This window comes from Clarias gariepinus, chromosome 26, assembly GCF_024256425.1.
Source record: "Clarias gariepinus isolate MV-2021 ecotype Netherlands chromosome 26, CGAR_prim_01v2, whole genome shotgun sequence".
Classification (NCBI taxonomy): domain Eukaryota; kingdom Metazoa; phylum Chordata; class Actinopteri; order Siluriformes; family Clariidae; genus Clarias; species Clarias gariepinus.
The window spans coordinates 9,846,903-9,864,347 of NC_071125.1; the positions used below are offsets into that span (position 1 = coordinate 9,846,903).

At 36.3% G+C, this 17,445-nt stretch overlaps 1 protein-coding gene across 2 annotated transcripts in view; it reads right to left on the reverse strand.

Moving 5' to 3' along the window:
* The window catches only part of megf8 (multiple EGF-like-domains 8), a 52,664-nt gene extending 36,670 nt beyond the window's left edge, over positions 1 to 15,994 (reverse strand). For both annotated transcript variants that reach the window (XR_008356427.1, XM_053487654.1), the window contains exons 1-11: positions 15,581 to 15,994; positions 8,018 to 8,198; positions 6,999 to 7,162; positions 5,212 to 5,427; positions 4,814 to 4,994; positions 3,829 to 3,917; positions 3,512 to 3,725; positions 2,890 to 3,070; positions 2,462 to 2,607; positions 797 to 907; positions 256 to 407 (exon numbers count right to left, since the gene is read on the reverse strand). Coding sequence is in view for 1 of the 2 variants with exons in the window: in XM_053487654.1 (XP_053343629.1) it covers positions 256 to 407; positions 797 to 907; positions 2,462 to 2,607; positions 2,890 to 3,070; positions 3,512 to 3,725; positions 3,829 to 3,917; positions 4,814 to 4,994; positions 5,212 to 5,427; positions 6,999 to 7,162; positions 8,018 to 8,198; positions 15,581 to 15,604 (1,659 nt within the window). In the remaining variant the exon portion in view is untranslated. The remainder of the gene's footprint in view (positions 1 to 255; positions 408 to 796; positions 908 to 2,461; positions 2,608 to 2,889; positions 3,071 to 3,511; positions 3,726 to 3,828; positions 3,918 to 4,813; positions 4,995 to 5,211; positions 5,428 to 6,998; positions 7,163 to 8,017; positions 8,199 to 15,580) is intronic.
* Between the last annotated feature and the right edge of the window lie 1,451 nt (positions 15,995 to 17,445).

Below are 17,445 nucleotides of genomic sequence, written 5' to 3' on the forward strand. Positions count from 1 at the left end.
ACCTGATAGTGCTGAGTGATTTCTTTTATTAATCCGGGCAATTCAGATTATAAAATGTTTTAGCACAATATTAAAAATGTTATAACTAATATTTCACTTGTATATATACAGCCAAATGCACAAACAGCAGATCTCCTGAGAACTTTACAAAAAAAGTCTTCAGAGTTTATACTGAATGGTGAAAAAAGCTCTGATGTTTGATGTCAATATGAACTGAAGCTTTAATAACTGTCTAACTCCCTAAAATCAACTCACTCTGTCCCCAGGGTCACTGCTGACAAACAGCGGGACTTTGTATGCCACCAGGTCACCAAGGGCCACACCACTGTAACCACCAGCAACAAGCAGAACACGGCCATCCATGACAGCGGCAACATGGGAGTAACGGCCTCTCACAGATCTGCTTCCTATAAGAGAATAAACAAAGGAATTTGAGTCCAGACAAACTGTTTCTACTGAAAATCAGCTGTGGTCAATAAATTTATACAGGACCCTAAGAATAATCTCTCATACAATTATTTGGCAAGCTCATTCATTAAATGCTCGAATTTTACTGCAGATGCAAATTGTTTAAAAATATAAGAAAATATATTTCCGAAATAGCTGATTTTTAGTCATTATAGTGGAGAAGGCCAAGAATGCATTCTTTTCATATTTATTCTCTCCTCTGACAGCTTCATTTAAATGGTGAACGTCTTATCCATGGAGTGACACACATTAAGGTACACTGGGGGCAACAGCATTCCTAATGTCCCCAGAAATGCACTGATTGCACTGCGGTTAATAAAAAACTTACGGTGCATGTGACTTTCTCCTGCAGATACCCACTGGTGGCAGCCCAGGTGGTAGAAGAAGATATCCTCATCATAACATTTCTCTTCAAGGTAATGGATGTGCACATTTCCACCTGGAAAATGTATTAAATTCAGTTAAAAACCATACAAACAACACATGGACTCTCTAATATGATGCCCATGTACTGTATGATCGTAAAACCCTGCTACTGATGTGCTTCTTCCTGTCCTCCAGACCTGGCTAATTTATCCTGATGCTTCTTTGGCTTGGAGCCTCTGTCCTTGTGATTCATTCTCTCCTGTTGTGCCTGTTGGTCCAGTATAGAAATCCTAAGGGCTGCACTTCTCAAAGTGAATTCAGCTTCATTGGATAAATCTCATCAGAATACGGTAGACTTGTACCAAAGATCTTTTGCTATAATCATGAAAAATCCTTTATTTGTACTGACCATCCTTTTATCACTCTTAGATAGATGTGGGAAGATGAATTATTTATAATTTAGTGTCACCCAGCTCAGTATCAGATCAGTTCCATTTCAAGTCTGGATTTTACTTAAGGTTTCTTCCTGATGCAATCCACCATGGTTTGCTAATAATAAATTTAAACCTACAGTGCATCTGAAAAAAATATATCATAAAAAAAAATATTTTTTATAATTTAATACAATAAGGGAAACTCATATTCTAAATTATTTACAAGTGAAGTGAATTTCGTGTCATGCTATTTCATGACTCATTTGCAGCAAAAATCCAGTATCTCAATATTAGAGTATTTCATTTAGAGACAGACATTAGAGTAAAGACTTATACAATACAAATTCTGTGTATATCTCTCTATCTTGCAAATTCAAAAACACAGGAGAACTTCACAAGGGTGAAGTGAGACTGGAGTAAGTGCAACAAGAGTCACCATGCAGATATCTCCTGAAAATATTCTTCTTAAACTGTTGCACTGCTAGTATTATGTCCCCATTAATGTAAGAACCATCCTACCCATCATCTGCTAGTGTTTGTCCACCGTATATAAACCTTTTTGAAGTCACAGCTATCTACCAGAAGATTTTAAAGCACTTCATGATTTATCTGCTGACAGGCTATATAGAGATGCTGATTTCTTTTTATAGCAGGACATAGCACCTGCCCACAGTCTCAAGACTACCACTAACGGGTTTGCTAACATAACATTACTGTGCTTGACTAGCCAGCAAACTCACCTGACCTCTATAGATTCAAAGCTATGATTTTATTGTATAAAGGACAATGTGGAAAAATGCCGACCCAAACATTTGGTCGTAAGGAGCCCAGACCAAGTATTGAACGCATAAATGAACATACCACTTTTCATAAATTTTATATTTCTATATTGTAAATAAAGAATCCAGATTTTTTTTTATTATTTTGGGCAGATATTTTGGGACCATTTTGGGGAAAATGTTAACATACAGAGGTACTGGATTTTTTTTTTATTTTCATGTAAATCATCAAACATTTTTGGAGATGCAGAATGTAGATGATTATTATAAAGTTGCTTTGAAATATTTGCTGAAAGCACTACATAAAAACCTGAATAGAACAAAAGCATAATCATTTAAATCACACCTTATATACCAACATATATTAAAATTCTTGTTAGTGATTAGCTACAAAATAATGAGATCAAGACTCACCGTATACCACCATGTAATTGCCAATTATGGTGGCAGAATGAAAAGCCCTCTCCCGAGGTCCATTAGCTGGGTAACGTGAACGAAGGGAGGTCCAGAAACGCTTGTCCACATGGAAAATATCTGTGGAGTTCACCCTAACACTGAACCTATAAAAGAGATAACCGAGATATGTGCATGGCATTAATGCAGCATTGGGCAACCTGGAAAACTTCAAATTCTAACCAGAAAATGTATTCCCCCTTACACTGCCCAAAAAAAGTTTCTAATCTAGACTAGCTAAGGCAAAAATACTGCTGTTGAAATACAGTTTTAGTGATACACAAGTAATAAGAAGTTTGACAGGTCATGACAGTGAGTTGTATTACTTCTACTCCTAGCAAATACTATGTAATAGCATGGCTTGGTGACACACGACCCTGTTGTTGTACCTGGCTGTAGTGGGTCTGTGCCCTCCATATACCAGCAGAGTCCTGGATGGAGAGTGGAAGACCATGCTGTGACCAGCAGTGGCAGGGGCTTTTCCCCCATGAGGGTGTACTTCCTCCCAAACCCTGTCTCCCAACCGAAAGCGATACAGAGAGGAGGAGAACATGTCCATTTCTGTACGTCCTGAGAACACAGGAAATAAGAGTTACCAAGAGATACCAAAAACACACTGGCTTTGAATCAAGTGGTCAGGTCCAGTCAGATAGTACTACAGTGTACAAGTTATACGTAGTTCTTGGACAAGTATGTCAGATTTGTGGTCCTTGCTTAGTTTCAAAATGTGTACCCTATTATATTATTACCTTTTTTCTCCCTCACATTAACTCCTACCTGTTAATGGATACAATCTTTTCATAATCAAAAACATGCAAAGTGTATGGAAACACTGGATAATTTAAAGAAAATAAAGCTTGGTACTATTTCATCATATAACTCCACTGCAATTATCTTGCATATGTTTGTTTTGTGTTTGTAAAGTACGCTTTCCGTTGTTCAGTAACTGGATTTAATAAGCATGTTCTTAGACTGCCTATCCTTTTTTAGGTTATGAAAGCGGCTACTTACCCCCAAAGACATAGAGATCACTGTCCACCAAAGCCGCTGCATGATTTGCTAGCCTGGGAGCCCCTGGAGCATCTGACTGGCCAAGCTGTTGCCAACTATTTTGTTGTGGACGGTACAACCAGACATCACTAGCAAGAGAGTGGTTAGAAAGCTCGCCACCGTATATGACCATGTTACCCTGCCATTCCACTGCCGTATGAGAATGTCTTGGGGCCTTGAGTGAGGAAAGACAGAGAGAAAACCCAAAGTAAATCAATAAACATGTATAAAAAAAACAATGCAATTCAAAAAGGCTCATTGAACAGAAACCATCTTACAGGGGCGATAGAGTGCAACTTCTTCTCCCACCGATTTAATGAAAAGTTGTATTCCACAAGGTCTCCTAATGCTCTGTTCAAGTCAAAACCTAAAAGAAAGGGAAACTGTGACTTTTCCATATCATCCATGATCAACATTTTTGTTGTTATAAATATATAATCATCATCAAGTTCTGATTGCAAACTCCATTAACTATAAAAAAGCACAAGTAAAGCAGAGATACACACAGATGTATGCAATGGCCACTTATGAATTTAGCTTCGGACTGAAAAAGCCACTGAAGCCAATAAAGCATCAAAATGTTTCAACCCAACAGAAAGAAGTCCACTAAACATGACTTCATATCTCTTCCATATAGCTTCACCTAGACAACTGATTTTTGTTTGTATTAGGGTTTATTGCCATATAAGCTTCACAGGCTATTTCATGGCAGATAACTATTTAACATTTAAACAATTTATACGAACCAATATAATACACAGTTATAGATACATACGCAAGGGATTTAAAAAGATAGTAAAATCAATTAAACAAATGTACAAATAAATAAATGACAGATTATAACATTGCCTTGGCCAGAAGAACAAGATTTTATATGTGCAAATTCTATACAAGATTCTTTAGATGCACTTTTTTAAAGAAATTGACCAAGCGTTTCTGGTTTCATCTTGCAGAATAATTTCTTTAAAATTTGTTCTGGTAGAAATCATTGTCTTATAGCATTTAAACTTGGGCAGATCAAAAGTATATCCTATATAGTCAGATTAGTGTTACAGTGTTGACATTTTGGACTGAAACAACTGAAAATCTTCAATGACAACAGTCTTTAGAGTTGCTTCTAACTATGCATACATTGTGACAAAAATCCACTACCATTATCCGAATTCCATAATGCCAGTTTCATATTAGCCAATAAATCTTAAACACAACAAACTCCATCTCATAGATAATTATGTTATAACATTTCTGCTTATTCGTACTTACCGCCAAACATGTAAAAGGTTCTGGTGGAGGACAGGTAGACACCCCCTGATGCAGTCCGTGGAGAAAACTTCAAATCCCTGTTTTTCACCTCCCACCACTGACCCACACCACTGTTATCACGCAGGCCCAGCTGGCAGCTCTGCCCCACAAAGCCAGAACTGCATATGCAATGGTCTCGACTCTGACAGGACAGTGAGAGGAAACTCATGTTACATGAGATTCAGAAGTTATTGTTATAGATCAAACTCATTAGCAGAGAAACTAAACAGGAGACCTGCAACAATATTAAACCTTAAGCTGCTGTTAAATAACATCTAAACTTTTATAATGAATGAATATCAATTCTAGAAATTAAAAATCAAACCAACTAATTTGCAACAAACAAAAAAACTAAAAACCTTATCACAGCGTCCATGACCACGCTGTGTGCAGTCCGTGGAGCAGACAGGTAAGGAACAGTCTGTCCCTCCCCAACCCTGATGGCACTGACAGCGAGATGAGACTACATCACAGCGCCCATGACCTGCGCAGTCCCCAGGACACAGCGAGAATGTGTAGGTGGCGTTGAAGCCTAGCAGGTTGTAGTTGGCGTCACTAAAGAGGTGGAGCAGCATCTGAAATAAAAAGATCAGAGGTGATGAGCTGATGAAGGAAAAAATATTTAATTCATTCATCTTTAGTAACTGCTTTATCTTGGTAAGGATCACAATGGTCATAAGCCCATCCTGGGAAAGAAGACCACACGGTGGGGACACAATTACACACACAAGGCAACCTGCAAAACTCCAAACACAAAGTTCATGATGGAACTACAGACCCTGCAGCTGTGACTCTGTGCTACTGTGCTGTAAACTGAACTTTTATATAGTAAATCAACAAAATATTCAGTAACATGAAATTCTGAGCAAGAACAGTTTCAAAGGTGGCCCAAAGTACCACATAAAGGTCATGCATACATAAAATTAATAAAATCCTTTTAATATTCTATTATATAACAAGAAAAGATATGTCAATGTTTTAAAAAAAGAGCCACTTGAAGTAAATGATTTTATTTCTATTTTAACATCCATTTATATAGTGGTTTAAGAAAAATAAAATACTCCATGACATGTTGATATCTGGAAATTTCCTCATCACTGATTATCTTTCTATAACAGCATGTTAGTTTTGTACCTTAGATTTTAAAAGTTACCACTTCTGCTAAAAAGCAAGATTGTCTTTTTGCTTGTTGGTGGTTTTTTACTACATTTGCCAAATTACTAGAATAATTTAAGTTAATAGACTGATTAAGAAAAAAAAGGAAATGTTCTCGATATAATTTAATAGCAATAGCAAATTATTTTTATCCCAGCATAACAAAATATTTAACTGAGAAAGGACAAGGAAAAATAAACATTCTGTGGACATTCATCATGCTCGCTAGAGGTTTTGAATAGAATTAGCCAGTGATAATGTTGTATAGTAATGAGAAACCAGTGTTACTATGTAATCTAATTACAAGTCACATGTCTCCCATTGTAAATCAAGACTAATGGTTAATGCTACAGCTGAAATCCTTATCACTTAGAAGAGTACAAAATAGAGTACGAAATAAGAGATCCATCCTAATAATAAAATAATCAGGGTGTATCAGTTTCTGTATCAATCCCAGTTTCTTTTAAAGCCATGTTTCTTTACATAAAAAAAAAGCACAGTGTTCTTTCGGCTGCTCCCGGCAAGGGGTTATCACAGCGGAATACCCAGTCCGCACTACAACTTGGCTCAAGTTTTACGCCGGATGCCCTTCCTGACAAAACCCTCCCATTTTATCCGGGCGTGGGACCGGCACTGAATCCAGTGGCTGGGGTTTGAGCACTGGCTGGGATTCGAACCCAGGCCTTCCGCATGGCAAGCCAAACACCTACCACTGAAAACCCAAGTGTAATCATTTATATTTAAAAACATCTGTCTTCTTCAATTAAACACCACTGTTACTTAGTCCAAGTTGACTAGCTGGTGTAGAATAAAACTGTTCTAATGCTAGTCTAAAGCTAGTAAATAAAATTACATCAATTACTGAAAGAATTATTTGAAGATTATTGAGAATATTGTGCACTGAACAAAAAAAAAATCATGAGAATTATTCGACAAAGCTACCACAAACAGTAGTGAGAAATTCTTCAGGTAGCCTTTATGTTAAACTCACCTTGCCAGACCTTGCCTCTATTGTTTGAGGTAAGGTGTTGCCACTCAGACTTGCAAGTAGAGGACTTTGATAGGAATCTCCATCATACACAAACAAGTAATCATAGGTGCATTCTGTGTCCATGAATGTGAAGTTAAGCACAATGTAATAATTGCTGCCAGGAGCTGAAAACAAAACATATAGCATTTTCAATACTTTCATGCCATCTGGAAAAAAGATTGTTAAAATTACTGAGCGTTTATTTCACTACCTGAGATAAAATGGTCACTACACTAAGTGCCAGTGATTCAGGGAAATAAAAAAAGATCCAATTTTACTAAATACACCATAACTTTAAAAGATACCAACTAGATTTAGCTCAGTGGGACTCCAAGAGCTTTATAAAGAGCCTCAGCTAAACTTTGGAATGCATTTAACCCTAACCCTCGCGTTCCAGGTGACAAGCTTCATGAGAGGTGTGCAGAGCAGGAAGAATTACAAAGAACATGACCTATTGTAGTGTGCTTATATGCATCTCAATTTGGATTTACGATAGAGTTGGGGGGAAAAAAATATCCCTTTAAATACAGTCTGCCAAAAAAATGTATACACACTTCAGGAAAAGAAAAATAGTAAGATGTATATTATATTATTACTATTATCATACTATCATAATAATATTGTATACATTATCTATAGCAATAAATTTAGTACTTAAATCTTACTTTTTCTTAACTTAACTTTTTCTTTTTCTTAAGTGTGTACATTTTTTGGTATTCTTTTTTTATATATTAACCTAAAACAACTGCACCCCTTAAATCCTTTTAAAATCATTTCATAGGTAATGCAGAAAGCAGTTTAGAATGGAAAGAAGGCAATGAAGTATAAAGCTTTGTCAATAACCTTTCATATTAGCATTTGTGAAGTAAAGCTAATCCATAATATAGCTTTTATAATCTTTAACAATTGTGCTAATTCCCCCAATTGCACCCCCACTGTACAAAAACAATTGATTTGAATTGGGTTTTTTTGACACTCACCTGTGATGAGCCATTCACAGTTGCCATTCACTGAGTAGTTTCCTGGGCCATCTGTTACATAGCCCGGTGGCCCTCGCAGAATCTGCCTATGGCCCTTACAATCTCCTGCCCAACATCCAGGGGTCAGAAAGAGCAGGAAAAGGAAAAGGCCAAGCATAGCCGAACCCATCCTCTCCTCCACCTGCAGGTGACAGATGACAATGATTGAAGAGGTCTTTCTTTGCTCACAGGTAAAGTACTTTGATGAAGAATGTACAAAAGCCAAAAAAGGCAGGTGACAAAAAATATTCTAGTATTTCTCTACTAAAGGTAGGATTTCTACTTTAACAGATCAGCACAGTGCTCAGACAAAACATTTTTGGCTAAACACGAAACACTAAAATAAAAAACAAATTGTGATTGGACGAAAAGGGGACTTTTTCCTCCCACTGCCAGCAGCTTACATTCCGGAGACAGGAAAACACAGCTGCCTACTTCAAACAGACAAGAAAGAAAATGCCTCTTGTGGAATCTACCTGCTGCATGACCTGCCAAACACTTCTACAAAGGATTGCAGAAACAAAGTTACTTGCTGGACTCTCAAAACAGGCAGAATACTCAGCAGATTTTCATCATGGACCCCCTCAGAAACTGATCGACACATTCATCGATGGCACAAACAGGGAGCGAGACCCAAAGGCACTCGAGGCATCAGATTGTCACGAGTACTCACATTGCTGCAATACCATCCTCTTACCCAGATATGGCTATGACAAGACTTGCAAAGACTGGTATTTTGCCACCACCTATTCATCTTGAGAACAGATTTAAAGTGTTAATGAATGTGGGTGAGGAAAATGTGACTGAATATGGATTGGATCAGCCAGCAACTAATGTCGCTACCAACAGACGCTCAAGGTCGAGCAGACAGCGGCACTCAGCTCAGAGCGAAACCGAGGTTAAGATAAGCGGGAACTCAACTATCAGAAACATTAGTAGCAGGACAACAACTTTATGCTGATTTCCTCAAGCAACCGTCTCTGATGTGAACAGGGAACTTTAGAACATTCTGACAAAGCACAAGACTGACTCATTATACACGTGGGGAAAAATAACATTCAGAAAGAGCAGTCGGAAGTCCTAAAGAAGGATTTTAGTGAACTCTTTGAAACACTTCAAAGACTTAAAGTTCAGTTGTTCATCAGCGGACCACTCCCAGCAAGGGGAACTAACATGTTCTTACAGTTGCCTGGGCTGAACACATGGCTACAAAGAACCTGCAGTTCAAAAGGAGTCAACTTCATCGACAACTTCAATCTTTTCTGGGGCCATAGAAAACTGTTCAAACTGGATGGTCTCCACACAAACAAACTCGGTGCAAGGGTGCTAAAGGAAAATATCTATTTCCCTCTTCCATCATCCTTCAGCAGAGTGTGCCAATCCTCTTAACCTAAAAGGCACATGTACGCCTGGACAAAGTATGAGTGACCACAGACAGTTTTCGAGTCATCATGTGGTTAAAGAATCCCACAAGGACACTGATAACATCACACAGCCAAAACAACCACTGCTCATGGGCATCCCGGCTCAGTCCTGCCCACAGAGCTCATCACAGACAGACTGTGACAAGACATACATGGAATTCAGGACAATATACAACAGCCACTGGAAACACCAAAACCAGAGCCCATCTCAACAGACACATTATCCCTCTCTCCAGCATCTCCACTTCTAAGCTTCTCACAGAAAATGGAGGAACTGGTATATACTGGGACCAAACTCTCCCACTCTTTTGCTGCAAGCCCCCAGATGCCAACTAAAAAACAGCAACAACAACTTTCTTTATCACTGTTTTATCACGATAGAAAGGCCAAGGCCTTCTTAAGCCGTACAGCTGACCCATCTAATCTCCGACCTATTATGCATCAAACTAAGATTACTGTGGGGACAAAAAGTAATGCCATCAAGTTAGCATTTTTAAATATTAGCCTGCTAAAAACAAATCATTTTTAATCAATGATTTGATCACCACAAACAAATTGGATTTTATGTTTTTTAATTGGTTAGACGATAGCTGCAGTGCAACAGTCCTAAATGAAACAGCCCCTCCTAACTTCACTTTCATGAGTGTCTGCAGAACTGTTAGGAGAGGTGGAGGTGTAGCTGCTCTATTTAAAAATGTCCATTAATGAAAGCAAATGTCATTTGGTCAGTACTTGTCTTTTGAATATCTAGGTATTTTGCTGAAAGTTGCCCCACGCATTCTGTTTATCATTATTTACAGACCTCCAAAATATTCTCCAGACTTTATTGAAGAGTTTACAGAACTGCTATCAATGCTTTTCTTAGAGGTTGACTGTTTTGCCATAGCAGGGGACTTTAATATTCACATTGATAATGTAGAAATCAATATTACAAAAGAAATGATAAGTGTTTTAAACACTTTTGACCTGATTCAGCATGTGCACGGGCCCACACATAATCGTGGACACACTTTAGACTTACTCATCAGTAAGGGTCTAAACATCTCATCCATTCTTATTAAAGACATAGCACTATCTGATCACTTCTGTATTTTCTTTGATATATTGATCTCTGTTACCACTGAATCTAGATCTGTGTCTGTCAGAAAAAGATGCATTAATGAGAAGTGCACTATTTATGAAGGCTATATCTTTAACACCTTGATTCCTTTCACTTAAAAGTTAAGAATGTTATTCATGATATTGCTCCGGAAAAGTTCCGAAAGGCGAGCAGACAGAAATCACCATTGAGAAAATCAACAGCAGTTCAGAATATAAAAGGGCAATGTCGAAAAGCTGAACGTATGTGGCGGAAGACAAAACTTGAAATTCACTATAGCATCTATGAAGACAGCCTTCGTGCTTTCAATGTGGAACTAGCCAAAGCTAGACAGACCTTCTTCTCAAACATTATAAGGGGGCCAGAGGTAGCTCAGTGGTTAAGGCATTGGACTACGGTTCGGAAGATCCCAGGTTTAAACCCCACAATCACAGAGTTGCCACTGTTGGGCTCTTGAGCAAGGCCCTTAACCCTCAACTGCTCAGATGTGTAATGAGATAAAAAATGTAAGTCGCTCTGGATAAGAGCGTCTGCCAAATGCCTAAATGTAAATGTAAATTATAAACAGCAACGTAGACAACACTCACTCTTTTTGCTATATTAAAATATTGCCCATTACTTATTTAAAATACTTATTTTGCCCATTGAAATGCTCTCCGACAGCAAATGCAATGAAGTTGCTTCCTTTTTCTCTGAGAAAATCAGTACTACTAGAAGGGCTACTAACACACAAAACAAGGGGAGACAGATCTGAACTTTGAATTACCATTGTGTATGAAATGTGCTATACAAATAAACTTGCCTTACTCAATAAAATAAAGATGTATGGTTAACACCATGTGAAATTCAACGGTATAACCACATTTACACAATTAAATATAGGCAAAAAAACTGCAAAAGGTCACTTACTTTTGCAATTAAAACAGTTCTTAAGAACCCAGTATCTCAACATGCAGTGATAATGCGTTCACTTCATCATCATCATTAGAACAGTGAAAAAGGAGTTGTTCAATTCAATATTATTTATATCGCTTTTAACAATGGTCTTTAAAATGGTCTAGAAAATTATGGAAATGTGTAAGAGCGAGAAAAGATTTATATAGAAGACTAAATTGAAGGCTAAAGGTTTGTGAAAGCTAAAAATCGATATAATAATAATAATAATACACTTGACAAACTAAATTATATCAAGGCATTTCCACTCCCAATTTTTTAGATTAAGCCACATTATTTCTACCCAAGTTGTGTTGTACTGAACATACTGTAGTCTCACTTTCACACTGCTACCTAACCTGTAAAAAAAAAAGACCTTTACATTCTGTTTCCTACTGTATTATCCTGATTTTATTTTGTAACCAACAAAACTATAATACCTTTTTTGTAATAAATAAATAAATATAAATTTTGTACTTACACAGTATAATTTAACCAGGTGAGGATGTTGCATTTAAATAAACTGTCATATGTAAATGTTGGATTTATACCGTAAAAATTAGACGTGTGCAGATGTTATATTCATGTTGCATAAATTTTGTGCAGATGTATAAATCTGTTTCACATGGATGATGCGTTTACACTTTATAAATTAGATGGGTGCTGATGATGCAATTTTATAGACTGTTGTTTCTGTGTAAGTCAGCTGCATGCAGATGTTGCATACATTGTATAAATAGACCAGGTGCAGATAGTGCATTTACAAATAAACTGGAATGTGCGCAGATAGAGCACTTGTACTGTAAAAATAAGTTGTGTGCAGATTTTGCATATATAAAATATATACATACACACACACACTGTACAGTATATGGGTCAATGACGTGACGCCCTCTTTTTCTGTCCAGGTTAATTTTATTTTGCAGAAAAAACTAAAACATACATAAAAAATTATCATCTACTTGTTATACCTTTTTTACCTACTAAACCACTCTAACTTCTCCAAATTTTTAAGTTTTTCATCATTTTCTGCTATCCGAAGTGCCAAAACACCATATGGGCCGACCGTCCGGCCTTGACTTTTGTTAGGAAAACTGGTTTAAAAACACTTTAAATCAACTTAAATATTCCTTTTCCTAGTTAACATAATTTCAAACATGTTTTACACTCATTGACAAAACTATAAAGCATTTGCACATATATTTCTATCATGATATACAAACGAATGTTGTCCGAATTATGTTGATTCTATCCATTTCATCCGGGGCGGCTATCAACAAACCACAATTTTGGGACCTTTATTTTAAAAAACATCTCAAGCATGGGATACTGCATCAGCCAGACACAAGTGAAGACCCCCTGGAAACAACTGTATAGTAAATCAGTCTCTTTCATATAGTAAGAAAAAGCTGTTTTTTAACGGCTGTGATGTCGTAGTCACTTTTGGTCATCATGTGGGGCGACCACCCCAAAACTGTGAATTATAATTTTTTTCCCACAAATCTATATTTTGATGATAAATTTGATAGTGCTTTGTCACTAGAAGAAGCTAGTTTGGTTTCTGAGGCTAACAGTTAGCCTGTTATACTTAAGTAAACTTGAAAACATCATATGGGGCGACCGAGTATCATGTGGGGCGACCACTGCTGAGTGTTTTAAATGATAGATATATGTCCTATATTTGTAGTTTTCATATCCTATACATCAATTATATACATTGAGTTAATTGTTTAAGCATAGTTATTTGTATATTTTATCTTTTTTTTTTATTCAGCCATTTTCCATTCCTTTTATAGGGATAAACATTTATTTTTTTGTTGTAGTACAATCCTACAGGAAAAATGTAAAAAAAAAAAAAAAAAACTACACAATGACATTCTATTTATCTTACTATACATGTATTAGTCATTTAAAACAAGTTTTAACCTATTTTACCTATTTCCTAGATGGCACGATTAGCAAGCAAAGAGAAGACTGCTCGTCATAGAAAGTCAACTCCGACCCTGCAGCAAGAGCAGAGTATCTCAACATTAAAGTACAACGGTTGTTACAGTTTCTTGCATAAATCCACTGTAGTCACGACAAGTCGTTTGCTGTGTTCTGTAGATTCGGTAGATTACAGTTACAACAACTTATTTTACTGTATCCTTTACCTCACAGTATCACGGTCAAAAGCTTGTGTTCTCCACACCTTTCTGTATCCTTTCGTGTCGTAACAACAACTTGCAACTAACGTGCGTGATAGACATGCAGCTACACAACTGTGGGATGATGTCACAGAACAACTTATGAAATGATGTCACAATACAACTTACGAGTATTATACTAAGTGCTTAAACTAATAAACTCAATTAACTTAACGTACAATGCTTAACTAACAAATTGAAATGGAATAAACACAACAACAAATTACAAGAATGAAATATGGCCCTTACAATGAGAAAAGAAAGGGCCAGAACAAGAAACTTATTATTTGTGATATTTGAATGTTAAAAGGATAATTGAGATGCAAGTAGTGTTCATCCCTGTCCAATAAATCAAAAAGGTTCCAAAAAAGAGATTCTTTACTCAGCTTCTCAAGTTCTTGAAGCATTTAATGTGTGTTGCAATAAAAATTATATTTTAAATGTTAATGTCCTTCTGATTTGTCATATTTAAATGTTGAAATGTTATTTGTATAAAAAGAGTTAAATTTTTTTTCGTCTTGAACTCTTTTGTGTACATTTTAACTGACATTTTTATACCTGTGGTTTTCTTATCATTTGGGGCGACCATATGTCATGTGGGGTAACCAACAAATGGCAATAATTACACTAAATTCATAACCAAATATCCATCAGTTTAGCCTCAAATATTAATCAGTGGTATGCTATTGTTGAATGTGTAATATCTGTATAAATGCTTATTCAGTTTTTTTGCTTTTGAAGTAAAAATCAGTATTGTAACTGGATAATGAGGGAGACTCTGATATTATAGAATAAACTTGTAAAATAATGGCTTCATAAAATGAAAGGGCACTAAAGTTTATCTTTCTTCATCAGTTTATCTACTTACTGATAGGAGTTCAACTAGTCTTAATGATACATAAAAATGGGAATTTTGAGATATATTACAGTCGCCCCAGATGACTTTTTTAAGGCTATGTATTATAAAATAAGTGTAAAAACATTAAAATGTAAAATTTTTTACTTTTCTTTTTAAAGGCATGTGTACACTACGTTCCAAATGTTTAGAAAATGGCAAAACATATCCATATTTTTGGTATTTTAAAATTGGCCTATTAAAAAGTCTTATCCGTCAATGACCCACATGCATACATACATATACACACTACATGGTTATGCAGCCAGATGTTGCATTCATATGCATGTGTAAAGTGTTTGCATTAATACTGTGTAGATTAGCAGTGTGCAGACTTTGCATTTCTATGCACTGTTGTGTGTGCAGATCTTGGGATTTATACTGTAAACATTAGCAGTGTACAAATGGTGCATTACATACATTGTTGTGTGGGCAGATTTTGCGTTTATATGCATTATTGTGTGCGTGTGTGTGTGTGTGTGTGTGTAAATTTATACTGCAAAATGTACATAAACAGTGCCAGTTGTGTGTGCAGATTTTAGTTTATTAAAAAACATCAGTTTATTACAGATGTTTGGTTGTCAACCGCCATCTACAGACTAACCAAAATTTAACTTACTTAAAAACGATACCAATATTTAAGGATTTTGTCAGTAAATTTAATAAGTTCCTGTTCATTTTAAAGTATGAGCTGAATTCTACTAGTTAGCACAAAGAGTTCAGGGTTGTTCTGGAAGGCTGGTTGACATCACGGTTGCTAGCTAGCTTGCTAACATTCGAGACAAAAATAAATACCTTGTCTTCATATTTTAGTGTTGCATGAATCCAATTTTTTAATTAAAACTTTTCGATTATTAAAAATTAAATATTTTCTCCGTATAGTATCACCTAAGCAACACAATGCGCTCCGGTTGCCTGTTATTATTATTTAGCCAGCTAGCCACATCTGCCCTAACGTTATCAACAGTGCTATGCCCGTTAACTTACCCGAGCCCGGGGCTTTATCTCCATCTTTCATAGGTACACAAATGATGATGGTTACATTCTGAAAAATATTATTACTACACAGCCACAGAATTCCTCCAAAAGCCGAGCTAGTGTTGTTGTTGTAGTCGTGTGTGTAGCTCCAGGACGACGGCCTTTAATTAAAGGGGGAAAAACCCTCCGCTTGCTGTTTATCTTAGCTAGCAGCCGGACAGTTTCTCCATTTTCCCCTAATATTTAGTATTCACGAGGGTATATCAAGCGTAAATAATACTAATTGTCGTCGAAGACTGTGCAAAATATATCGCGGTTTTCTACATTCCTACTTAAACTCGCAAACAGCGCAAAAACGCAAAGCGTTCAGGCGCTAAAGCGACATTAGCAACATTAGCTTTGTGCGCGTTACTAGATACCCCCAACTCCCGCATCACCGGGTACATAATACTGTTACAAGGGGCATAAAAAGAGTCCCTGCACCACTTCTACTCAAAAACATAAGTAACAAAAAAAAAAAAAAAAGAAATTTAACTGAATTGGAAAAAAATAAACGATTGGATTCATTCAAGCACAGTTTGAAAATCTGTCATTTTCAAAAAAAGGTCCCTTGTTCAATAAACATATTTCAAAATACATTTAAACATATTAACATACTAAGATTAAATGTTAACATAATATTTTTCATAACTGTCAAAGGGAGAATAATGATTTGCAAATGTATTTTGCCATCCATAACAACTGGTACCTGTACCTTTGAGAGTAAATATTTGGAAATGATCTAACATAAGTACTTGTACAGGGGACATTCAAGTCAAACCAAGACTTGTGGAAAATAATATATTATCAAAAATGTATCTTAAACAAACATGTAAAACTGATGGACATTTAAAGAAGATTTCAAGCATAATACGGTGATGAGACTCAGAAAAACATTTGAATAGTGCAAACACTTTAAAGAACGGCCATGCAATCACTCAATCATTCACAAACACCACTTTTATATTACAGGAACTCAGATGGAAGTAATTGCCACATCCCCCGTACAGTCCTGACATCAAGCCATTTCCACACGTTTGGGACATGAAAGGAGTTCCTGAGAGGCCAGCGTTTCAGACATGAAGGAGGCAGTTCGACCATGGCTCCAGAATGCTGAGAAAACTTTCTACCTTAATGGTACTGTATCCATGCACTAGTGAAATGCTGGGATAAATACATTAGTATAGCAGGGGATTATAGAGAGAAATGAAAGTAGTACTCTGTTATTCAGTCCTGGACCATTGCTACATATATGAAAACAACAGCATATACTGTATGAAAACAACATTGGCTGTAATTCTTTGATTCTTATTTTCTGAAAATTACCTACTGTAGCTTAGCTTCTATAACAGATTATTTCTTGTAATTTATCCAGCACTTATTTAGCTCATCAGGCCAGGCAAGTTTGCATCTCTACAAAAAACATACTTTAATACAGGTGGTTGGAAATAAAGCTTGTAGGATAAAGTACGTAAGGCTGTGCTTGTGCATATCTGAGCATTTATTTTAATCATGTAATCTAATAATTACTATTACAGATTATGGGAACTAGAACCAACCAGGTATGTCAGAAAACATTACAGGCTATAATAACTGTGAACCACACTTTCTGAGGAAACAGTCTTCAGTGGGATTTTTATATACTAGTCACATCTTCATGACATTAGTCAAAAGTGATAACATGGAGCACTGGTTTGAAAGAAAAAGAAATCAAATACATAGCAATTAACTACTCATGAATGATAAGCAATAAAAGGTAACTGGTGTCACCATTCACACATGTTAGTTGCTACCATTTTTAATCAAAAGATTTTAATTGAATTGACCCTTATTTA